Source organism: Homalodisca vitripennis, chromosome 4, assembly GCF_021130785.1.
Source record: "Homalodisca vitripennis isolate AUS2020 chromosome 4, UT_GWSS_2.1, whole genome shotgun sequence".
Classification (NCBI taxonomy): domain Eukaryota; kingdom Metazoa; phylum Arthropoda; class Insecta; order Hemiptera; family Cicadellidae; genus Homalodisca; species Homalodisca vitripennis.
Window position 1 is genome coordinate 111,098,045 of NC_060210.1, and position 12,624 is coordinate 111,110,668.

The 12,624-nt window shown below is 31.4% G+C and overlaps 1 protein-coding gene across 1 annotated transcript in view; it reads left to right on the forward strand.

Moving 5' to 3' along the window:
- The window catches only part of LOC124359952 (neuroligin-1-like), a 186,039-nt gene that overhangs the window by 152,485 nt on the left and 20,930 nt on the right, over window positions 1–12,624 (forward strand). The window contains exon 3 of the mRNA XM_046813146.1: window positions 10,450–10,747. Coding sequence (XP_046669102.1) covers window positions 10,450–10,747 — 298 coding nt within the window. The remainder of the gene's footprint in view (window positions 1–10,449; window positions 10,748–12,624) is intronic.

The following is a 12,624-nucleotide window of genomic DNA, read 5'->3' on the forward strand; positions in this document are numbered from 1 at the left end:
AAAATAAAGGCGGAAATTGAAGTTACATAAAATTACTTTAAATTGATACCTTGTCACATAAAATTAAGATTTATAAATTGATAAAAAGTACTAATTTGATTGATCCAATCATTATGTACCCATCGTTGCCACCATACGATTAATTGAGAAAGATTCTCATGTTTTCCTCGTACCTTTAATTTTATATTCAATATAATAAAATATAATGTATTCTAGTCTTAAATATTCTGACTTACTCCTTCAATTGACATACCAAAGATATGTTTAGATTTTAAGTAATAATTATATATATATATATATATATACTTTTATTTAAGTAAGTAATTTACGTACTTTGTCAAGTTTTACATAACTTACATAATAATTGTTTCTATATTTAAAGTTTATTCTTTTCTTTTTTTGTTGCATACAACCCATTTTAACATTTATAATGTATTTAAAAACGTTTCAACCCAAACGTGGCTATAAAGGGCATTACTCCACGTTCTAAACCAACTATTACTAACCTGTTTTCTAGTCTAAGCACGTACTGTCTTAGTTGAAGTTTCTTCCTGTGTTACTGTCTTATAAACGAAGCATTACAATAACTATGCAATGGTCAGTGTTGATGGTCCTTATTTTCTGGTGTTTGAAGAGTATTTCGAGAATATATAAGTTTACACCACCAATAAATAAAGTGGTGTTATTAGCCATTGTAGAGTAATAATGGAGTTTTTAAGGTCACAGAACAGTACTTGGCAGTCTATCGCTGAGTTGCGGTATATGGTTAGTTAACAAAGAAGTTGATAGTCTAGTTTAGTCGGGTTTCCTCTTTGTTATGACTCCAAAACAGTTTAGTCCTCAATGAAACTACTATTTACGATACAAATTTTCCAGTTATCAGTTGTTCAAAGTACTAAGGGGTCGACCCAGTTGATGAAATATATGTAAAACATGTAATAAGGAAAAATGCTTTGCTAAAATTGCACGAAAAACTCCCTTTTTTTGGAGAAACTTATTATTTGTCCTCATAATAAAGTTAAAACATATAATAGTATATTTAAAGATTGTTCTATTAAAACCCAAACCCGATTAGTTATGAATCAGTTTTTACACTACATGTTAATTAATTCACTCACACACATTGTTAGAGTTTATACATTTCACAACGTACTGTTACACAAGCGAGTATTAGTTCTAGTAACCTTTGGCAGCATTAAAGTTTTAAACAGTATCAATATAATTTAGCTGCATTGAATTCACAGGGAGAACAAATATATGTAATTCATTCATTTAATTCTTTCTGGTTTGACTAAAGCCTGTAAAGTATATTTTCCGAAATGCTTACCTTAGCCGTGAAGTTTTTAACACAAAAACTTGTTGTTTTCAAGTTCTAAGCATATTTAGGATTTCTAAGCCATCATATTATATAAAATAATTCAAAATTATTTTAAATAACAATAATTGTAACTGTTGTCTCATTAAATATTCACTTAAATAAAGTATAACTAAGTTCAAAATTAATCACTCTTAATACATGAAAATATGCTAAGCTTTGTATAGTCGTGAATATCGTTGTACCGTGTAGGCCCTATATGTCATTTAAACATAGATTTATATACACGGAAACTAAAAAAAATGTGACTAATAAGAGACTCCACTACATGAATATTTATTTCTCAACATAATATTGAAAAGTTATATTTAAGTTAAATATATATTTAAGAAAAAAAATTAAGTGGAGCGAACCTTGGAATCTAGTGACCTCTAACTGTGATTAACAATTTTCAGCCCTAAACAAAAACTTATGCTTACATACATTACTAGTAAACAATTGCCACAAAAGAAATGCATTTGTCGTATTTTAAACCTGGACACAGTCTCATGTCTGGGGATTCCGTGCACCATAAGTTTGAATTAGAAATGAAACATCAATAAAAGGTTTACGATTTTTAATTATTTTGTTACTGCGTGTAATGCAAAGAGCGATGACGTTTCTGAGATGAGAACGGAAGATTTCTTCAGTTGGAAAGATAGTGATTCATAAGAGAAACTCAAGGCCAAAGGTAGAGTAAAACTGAAGGAAATCAGCCATGTTAAGCAGAGCAGAGTAAGGTTGTGTAACAGTAAAAAACCGCATATAGCCTAAACTACAAGAAAATAATAAGAGTTGGACTTATTACAGAAAAATCAAAAGAAAAAGAAATAAAACGATATATCACACACTTGGCTAGCTGAACCATATGGATTTGGAGTCAAAAAACGTAACACAGTTTTGTAAACGTTAGATGGTATCTTACTATAAAACAGAAAATTGTTTAGGAAAAACTCTTCATTAGCACGAAATAAAAGATGGATGTGAATTACATAGAAGTATTTTCTATGGTTCCTGTAATTCGATGTAGTTTTATGAAATTTTTACAACAATTTTAAAACAAAGACAGCTGGTCATAACAAAAATAATATAATGTTGGCTATATACAAACAGTTCTTCAACTGTCGAATAATAACTAAAAATGTACTAATTAAATATACTCTATTGTGATTATTTACAATCATTGTTTGATCATTTATCCTAATTATTTATGTTTGTGTCCAAATTTGGATATGATAACTTTACAAATTAGCAGACTTCTCAAGTTATTTCCAATTAAAAGGCAGTATATTTTTATGGTTTAAAAACCAGTTTGTTTAATAACAAAATGTACTAACCGAAAAAGCAGTATGTACTTAGTGCTATAGACTGAAATTAGTTATTAGAAAAGTGTTCTAAGTAAGAATGCAGTATCTGATTTTTAACATTGACGTTAAAGTGATTTAGTCATACTTTTAAGTAAATGTTAAAAAATTACCCCTCTTAATCAATTTAGATAAAAAATTATATCAAACCTTATATGTATAGGCTAGATTAAAAGCATTGAGTCCAGTTCCCCACATTTTATGTTTCTGCAGACACTGCCGTATTTCTTTGTAGATACAACTTCTAAATGTACGAGTTCTATCTCGTATTTAATGAAGTTCTATCGTAAATATATGAATCTATCTAATTCTGGCTAGAAGTTTTGTTAAAAACTATGAAACAAATATATTACGTATTTTAGGCAATTGGTTAGATTTATAAAGTGTACGATTTTGACGGTATAATATAACTCTCATTGGGTTAAAGGTTATTGTTGAAACCGCACTAGCCTGTTCGCACACCCAAAGAAGACAATTAGGAAGCGAGCCCCATGGTGGCGAACGGAATGGCGGATCAGAATTAAACATAGAAGGAAAAAAAGAAAAACACCGTGGATAGCGTGCTCAGATTCATTTACTAATCTTACTTTAGATATTCACCACCAACACAGAGTAAAAAAAATGCTTTAACCAAGATAAGAACCTCTCTGTCGAAATAACAAAATTGGCAAGACAATTACAGAAACAATCATTACTACAGTTAACCCAAAATTTGTCTCAGGTATGTCTCAGGTGCACCTGGATAAATAACAAAAATGGGAACAGCCATAATTTAAAACAGTAACTGCAAATTCCACCCGGTATCCTTAGGCTAAGGGCGGGCTCCTAATGAAAACCAAGAAATAACACTAAATAGCATTTAAACTAAACTTAAAAACTAAATAACAAAATATAAACTATAATAACTGGCAACAATAACAAAATAATTAAATTAACAAATAAATAACTAACAATTAGCAGGGTATCACAGATGTTGACTAGGGGTGTTCAGCTTATCATGGAGGCCAGCTTTCCAGCAGAGCAGGAAAACCCTGGAAACTGTCTGCGACCACCCATGATGGGAGAGCAGCGGGAGGCAAGAGCTCCTCTCCTGGACCTCGTCAGTGCGAAACAGCAACTTAAGCCAGCATGTTAAAGGGAAAAAATAAAAAAGAAATAACATTAAAATTTGAAAAGGTAAAAAATTTATAACAATTACTTCCTCTAAATTGCAAAGACTTAGAAGTTCCTTGCCACCCTGAAGAGATGTGCAGAGCGCTCTCAAACAGCACAGTCAGTGCCTTCTGCAGCCACAACGAACAACACTCACAATACTATACAAATACATAACATATATAAATACACAACATGAGCCGGGAAGAACTGGGCCCAAGTCCTATAACCTGCTCATTGTTTAAACATTTTAACTAAATAAAACAGGATATAAATAAAAAAAACAATAACTATTTAATTTAATAATTATTAACACAATTTAAATTCCATTTGAAATGGAATTGTTCAGATTAGAGTCTGTACGAAACAATATGTCAGAATCTACAAAGGTGTAGACATTACATAGGACATTTTATATATTTTTCCTTAGTTTTCCATACAAACCAAACTAGTAACAGCTGATAATAACCAAAAATACTGATAAAACTCTTAATTGTACATGAATGTTAGTATTAAAATAAGGTAAATTCAAATTCATGAATGCTTTAAATCATAGGCGGTTGAAGTACAATTAAGAGTTATATATGTTATTTTAAACTTATTAAACGTATCAATTTGCTTTACTATAAATGGTTCAAAAAGGAATAATATAATAACTTAAATTCTCAAACATTAACTCTTATATATTTATGAGAAACTCGATGACATTGTAAATTCATATATTAATCTGTTGAATATGTGTGTGTGTGTGTGTGTGTGTGTGTGTGTGTGTGTGTGTGTGTGTGTGTGTGTGTGTGTGTGTGTGTGTGTGTGTGTGTGTGTGTGTGTGTGTGTGTGTGTGTGTGTGTGTGTGTGTGTGTAATCTATTGTAGTGTTAATGTATCAAGTGTAACGACCGCCTGACACTGACATGTCCAGCTAGATACAAGCAGTGACACACTAGCAATCAACTACACCTGTGTCCATGTCTGTGTCATCGTCCTAATGCCTGGTATATTGCTCTCTGTAGTGCTGTATCACCCATTTAGCTGCTCTTTGAGTTCTTCTACTTGTTAACGCTTTGGCAAACTCCAGTTTTTTCAAGTAATAAAACTGTTACATCTTAAAAAGGTTTACTTTTCCTATGCTAATTCTCATCTATCGTATGGAATGATCTTCTGGGGAAATTCCCCTTCCTCTGAAAAAGTGTTTCTATCCAAAAGAAAATGGTAAGAATGATCAACTCGGCTCCTTTTCGTGACCCATGCAGGAAGCACTTTCAAGATTTGCAAATACTTCATCCACTTTCTCTTTTCATTCTTTAGAGTCTTCTTTACGTCAAAGCGAACCAAGAAAAGTTTTTTAATAACAATCACCACCACTCTCATTTCACAATAAACTCTCAATTGCTCCGGTATCCTATTCACAATACATGTTTTCTGGAAAGATCACCGCTTTTTATGTGTAGAACAATTTAGGCTACAATCGTATGCCACTTTCAATAAGGAAGGAAAAATCACTTTAAATTCACCTACATCACTAAGATTTAAAATACTTTCAAAAAGACTATCTACTTTATCACTGTTTCTACAATGTAGCTGAGTACTTGGCTTCTCAAACAGGACTTTGAGGCACCCAACTTGCTATAAGAAAAAAATGTACAATTTGTTGTGTATTGTTGTATTAGAAATTTAGTTCAATTAGTTTGGTGTACAATTTGCAATAATTGAAGAGTCCTTGAGAAAACATTGTGCTTGTAACTTGTCCCTGACAATTATGTAAATAGATAAAAAATTAATAAAAAACTGTGTACTTTTCATTTTATATACATTTTACTCACTTTTAGAAGTTTGTGGTTATAATTATATTCTTTGATGGCCATAAATATAACAATTTAACTTTTATACTTAGCTATAGCTCCGGGAGACCATGTCTTAACACTCACTGTTACTGCGCCCTATCCTGATTTATATTTTCTCAAGCTAAGCCCAGCAGATGTTGTTTCGAAGGTTTTGTCTAGGCTATGTCTTTAATTTTTGTTTATGTTTAAAGAAACATAAAATACTAGCAGTTTCCCGCAGTTTTACACTAAATTTCGTGTAAGTTTCAACTGTTTAAGTAGTTCTGAATCGAGTTAATTATATTTCCCTTGCCAATGTTGAGTTTGCCTTCAACCCACGATCGAGAAAATACGTTAAAAGTGTATAATAATTGTGATCACAATTTAGACACTAATTTAGACTCATAATAGTCTTTTAATTTAAGCCAAATAACACTACATTGTCTCTTATAACTGCACTGCTAGCAATTACGCGCTTATTTGTAGGAAATTTAGTAGGAGTTTGAACGTGTATGACTTGTTCGAGAGAATTATATTTGTGACCCCAATTTTGACTTTACCTTGTTGTCACGAGAAAATACATGAAAAAGTGTATATTAGTGGTGATGTTTTGTTTACTCTGTTCTTGGTATGTTGTGTTCCATACTTCATGTTGCCTTGTTTCCGATCAATAAAATATATAGCACAGATCAGAACAGCCTACTTCTGTTAAAAATGAACTAAGATAATCTCTATACCAGTCTTGAAATTTATAGTTAGATAATAATATTGTATTTTAGATCTAATACCTTACATGTCATAGTACATTAACAATGTCACTACCAGTTTATCTGTTTATAAACTTAAAAATATTGTTACTCTTTTAAAACATTTATAGATATAATTGAACATTACTTGCAGAACACAGTCCAAAAAACTTTCATCTAGCATAGTTCTTACCGACACCTTCAAAGGAAGTCTTAGGAGTCAAACTCTGACAGTCTAATCGTTTTAATCTAAAACTGTGCGCAACAAATATTTAATTCCTTATAAAATGTACTCACTATAAATGTAAACAATTTGATAAATAATAAACAATGTTTACACAGAACAATTGATCACATTACACATGTTTTTTTAATTAATATTTCACAACTATAGAGACCGAGCTAGTGGATTTCCCCTACTGTTTCTACAATGAGGTGTAGTCCAGAGAAACTTTTGAAATAATAATAGGCCTATATTCATCACAGAGGTCCTAAAAGTTTCTAATGTAAAAGTTGAGTACAATCAATTGAATAGTTTACGCATCAAGACTCTTTCGCATTTATATGGATTCTGAATATTTATTATTACATAAATAGACACGATACTATACTGAAGTGCAGGGTGTTTAAAACAATGCAAAAATATTATCTCGTAATAAAAGATGTTAAAACAACTTTATTTTATTTACCGATGTCTTGGTGATCACTGACCTTTGTAACTGACACAGCCTTATCTGGAAAATATTTATTTCTGTGTTAGACAAGTTAATTTTAATTTTATACTACAGCATATCATTTTAGTATATAAAACAACAATAGATTAAACTTCTACAGCAATAATTGAGCAATAAGAGATTAATTGTAAAATGTAAGTCGAATTTTATGTGGAGGTTACGCTAGTACTAACATAATTTATCCTTAATGAACTATGTGCAGTTTGTGACTTAAACATGAAATGCACACTGCAACAGATTTCCGTTCTCAAGATTCACCAGCTTTGAGAAACTGGACGCGCTAATGATACTCAACAAACAACTCAAACAGAATTCTCAAAGAAAGTTTTATAATGATGTGCCTTTCTTGTTTAAAGAGAATATATCCTCCAACTTTTTTTAAAAATAACCCAGTGTCCTGTGACGTTTTCTTTGAATTGTCTCTGAGATTAATGTATGAGTGCTTTCACTTTTTCATCCAAATATTGACGTAAAGACCATGCTTGTATAGCAATATAACTGAAAATCTTCTAGTTTGGCCTTTATTTTGCGATGCTTTTTTGATGTGTGTAGTACGTGAGACATCTTAAATATTAGTAAATGGAAGCTAAGCTGCTAAGACTTAATTAAGTATAAAGCCTAATTTTGACATATGTTTTAACAAACTGGACGCGCTAATAATCCTCAAAAAACAACCTAAACAGAAATCTCAAAGAAAGTTTTATAATGATGTGCCTTTCTTTTTTAAAGAGTATATCCTCCAACTTTTTTTTTAAATAACCTAGTGTCCTGTGACTTTTTCTTCGAAATGTCTCTGAGATTAATGTATGAGTACTTTCACTTTTTCATCCAAATATTCGACGTAAAGACCATGCTTGTATAGCAATATAACTGAAAATCTTCTAGTTTGGCCTTCATTTTGCGATGCTTTTTTGATGTGTGTAGTACGTGAGACATCTTAAATATTAGTAAATGGAAGCTAAGCTGCTAAGACTTAATTAAGTATAAAGTCAAATTTTGACATATGTTTTAACATACTAAATGGACATAAGAGAAAAATACATCTTTGTATCATAATACACAGCAAAGTTGTTTAGCTGTTCAATCGTAGCATCGTATCGCGTCGTCAAAGTGTTTGTCGTTGATGATTTACACTCAAACACGCTTCTTCATATAACATTCAGTGTTACTCGCTAGACTTTATGTTAACCACATCAAATAATACATTTCAAATCAATCTTCACAGCCCAGGCGTATCTAGTGCCTTCCAATTATCTCAGATCACGCTATCTATGGCCATAATTAAACAACTATAGTTTCCTAAAAACCCACCATAACCGCCTTTAATGGTTTATCAAGTCAAATCGGCGATTTAGGTTCCTCTATCCATGCATATGGCACGTTAAATTAGCGCGCCCATAATTACCAGTCTCAGTTACATTTTATTTTGATATTGAACTTTTTAAAGAATTATTTACAACGCAAGTGTTTTAGTCCTCGCTCCATTAATCTACTCTACAGCCGGATGGCTATTTCCGCATAATAATGTACACATTTTGAAAAACATGCAGTCGTGCCAATAAACTTGGCAACATCTTTTTTAACTTTTGGCCTAATACATTGTTAAATATTGTTACTTATATTGAACTAATATTCGTATCATCGAGGTACGTTAGAATACCCTTAAATTTCTAATTGTCCTAAAACCGAGTCTAAATAAGCTAGCAGCACACCGCTACCAACAGCTAGTCTAAAATGTAGCTTTTTAAATTTATTGTTTCCAAATGGTACTAAAAATAAAGTTAAAATGTGTAACATTTCAGATATACTTTACGATAAATATATATCACTTAATATTGAGAATGTTGACACAAACTATGCAAGTCCCATTTTGGGTAAGTTACATTTTCTATTCTTCTTTTAATTTTTTATAATTTACTACAAGTCTATCCTTAACATCTTCTTTTCCTACTAAAAAGGTTGGGCTAGCATACTCGATTAAACTAGGTTGTACTGAAAGCGATAATGATGTAGCTGAATAGTGATTATCAGTAAGTCAGGTGTTTAGTATAATACTATAGCAAATAGTTATACATTATGTCCAATTCCGGTTGTCCTTAAGAATTAATTGAATTGAGTTTATCTACTTACTTTCACTTTAGGAAGGAAAATCTTAATATTCGACATCGATTGGAAACAGATGCAACGTATTTAATTTGCTAACCGTTGTAGAGTATTATATGAATCAATGATCTTCTTATATATTACATTTTAATAAGGTTCTATAACACTACTCAATAATAGCAAGAGACCCATACAACAAATGTTACTTATAATTTATATGAATACTGTTTATTTACAAGAATAATACATATCACATAACGCTCCTTTGAAATAGAACGTAGTCAAATATATCTTCAATTGCAACTGTCTGATAAATATATGACACTCATTGACATTTTTCAATTTTAATAACCACTGGTTCATAAAATAATATGAAAAAGTAAAGGTTGTATTAAAATCCCACGCTTTTAAATATATTTCTTACGATTAGAGATAGAGGGGTTTACTTTTGATGGAGGAAATTTGATTTGAGGAGATGGATATATGACCAACAGAGAATGTTTTTATGTATTAAATGTGTTGCCTCTCTACCAAAATGGGGTAGTCATTAGGTCGTAGATTAATTTATGTTTAGCATTTAACAATCTATGTATTAAACGCATCATAGCAGATAACAAATTATTTCTCGTGATGATGCCCAGTAATCGAAATCAGGAATTACAGAAATCGAACTAGAAATAAATGACACGTATTGATATAAATGCGTTGTACACGTTATTCAATTATAAACATACGACTGTTAATAGACTAATTATAGACTACAGATAACAGATAAACAGCTTTTTTGTATTATGTTAGACCTATTCAATTTTGCAAATGACTATACTTTATCTATAACCAACCAAGCCAATGCAGTTAACATTGGGATTTGCATGCCACTGGCAAACATATCGATGGTTTCAATCTAATTTGCCCTGGCTCAGAAGATGATGAGCTATATAAAAGGGTTTTGTTACCATATAGAGCTATGGCTAAATGCTTTATGATTTTAGTTTGTTAATAGCAATGGAAGGTTTGAGAGGACAAAGGGGCTTAGAACATTTCACATCATTATTGTACTTTACGTTGTGTGTTATCAACTGTTTGTAATAACGGTGGTAAATCTCTGAAACTCAGTTATCCAGTTTAACTGTTTTGAAAGAACATACTAGAATACTTGATGTAATTTATTTTACAGATAATCCACGAATTGAACTCGCGTCACTTGGAGCCTGTGGAGTTATTCCTCGGTGTACCGTACGCGGCTCCTCCCGGCAGACTGCGGCCGCCCGCCGCTCCGCCCCCCTGGACCGGCACCCGACTGGCGGACTCCCTGCCGCCCGTCTGTCCGCAGCGCTACCCCGACATCAGCAACTTGACCGCCGCTCTACAGCACATGCCACGGGACCGCTACCAACACCTACGCCGTCTCATCCCGCTGCTAGCCAACCAGAGCGAGGATTGCTTACACCTCAACATTTACGTTCCTGGCAGTGGTAAGACAATAAAAATATCCCATGGAGATGTTTGAGTTATTACAACATGGAACTACCCATAACTAGGATCTTACATTTTTAATGTTTTTAGAGACGGGTAAAAGCAGGTCGTAGGCTAACATTAATAAATAGGTTATTCATAGCCAGATGTAATGTAAATGTAAATTACATTATCTGAAGCATTACACATTATTAATTTTTGTGCATTCATAAATTACATATATTTTATGTAGTAGGACAAATATTTTACAATGTTATTATAATCTGTTTATCACACGTTAGTAGACAAACATCATATACTATTGGTTAATTTAGTTACAAGCATTAACAAGTAAAATTTATATTTGAAAAATCAAAATATAATAAAAATTATGATTACGTACTTCTTTTAAACTAATTTGAAGTTATTCGAAAGTATCATTACTTCAAAGACTTTAAGTTAAATGAACGATTTGAAGGTCTACTGGGGACATCCAATATATAGGCGAACACCTAAAAATGATCTCTAAACCGCCCTCATCTTTTCCGCCACCCCAACGGATGAAGAAATTTAGTATGTTATTCTTCCAGGTACCATTAAAAGCGTCCTATAGTTTATTTTTACGCCCATTAACGTTTTCTTCTAGACCCCTTATAAGGCCATTCATTGCCTAAACTACACATGCATTGTTTAAAATGAAATGTTTGTTATTTTTCTAATTTTTACATTAAAACATGTATTAAGTTTGATAGTAGGCTCCGACATAACACTTATTATTTCAACCATTTCTAAAGCCGCTTTTGAGAATAGAAAAAGTAAAATAAAAGTTTTGGTAAAATATAATAGTATTGCACATTTTAGCAAATATGCAGTACTAAGCCAGTACACTTATGCCGATATAAATATGGTATCTAACTTTTACTATACTTTAAAAGACATTTTATCTTATCAGTCAATTTCATACATTTTAAGATTTATTTTATTTTATTAGATTATCCTTTAGAATTTTAATTGTTTCTTGTTTTAGAAAGTTTGAGACATGTTGTTAACATAAAAAAAATGAAGAAAGAGTTTAATAGAATTTGAATGAATTTAATTGCCAGATAACTAGCATTTGATATACTGTAATAGTATCCAAAATGCATGTTGTTTTTATTTTGTTATTTACATACTTTGTAAGTAAGAGCGTTAAAATAGTTTACTACTGGTCTAATCGGAATCTCCGGTATACGAGTATTTGGTTGACCTTTTAGTGTAGGAGGTCTTCATTCAGAAAAACTAAACACTACAGAAGAATTACATATTAATCTAAATCATAACGAAGATTTTTACAACATATTAAATGGCAATCAAAAAATAACGCAAATCCTATCTTTGAAAAAAATGTATATATTAAATACAGAATACTAATAAAAATTACAGCTGTATCATATAAATTTAACATCTGTTTAAATGATCCACATGTGTATATTTAGTTTCTTATTTAGTTAGAGGTAAATGTTCACACTGATGATGGTTTAATACTGAAACACGCGTCTGAAATAGAAAATTTCATAAATGTTGTAGTTGATCATTTATTAATCAAATACTTACATTGGTGTATTTAATTAGTCTTTATTACCTTACTTATGATTTGTGAATAACTGTCTACCAGATACGATTAAAGAGCAAATTCGCTTCTTATTAAGCATTTCAATGTTGCAATAATTATAGCGCTATTTTAGTTTGTAGTTCACAGTTTACAATACTTTTCCAGCAATAAAATCATTTCGTTAACTTCTGCATTGACAGTCTAAAACTTTTAAAACTTGATCTTTTTAAAGTTTGAGAGACTTTGAGACTGAGGGTTTACGTCTTTACCAAGAAACCACCATTAAGTTCCAACATTTAAAACCCC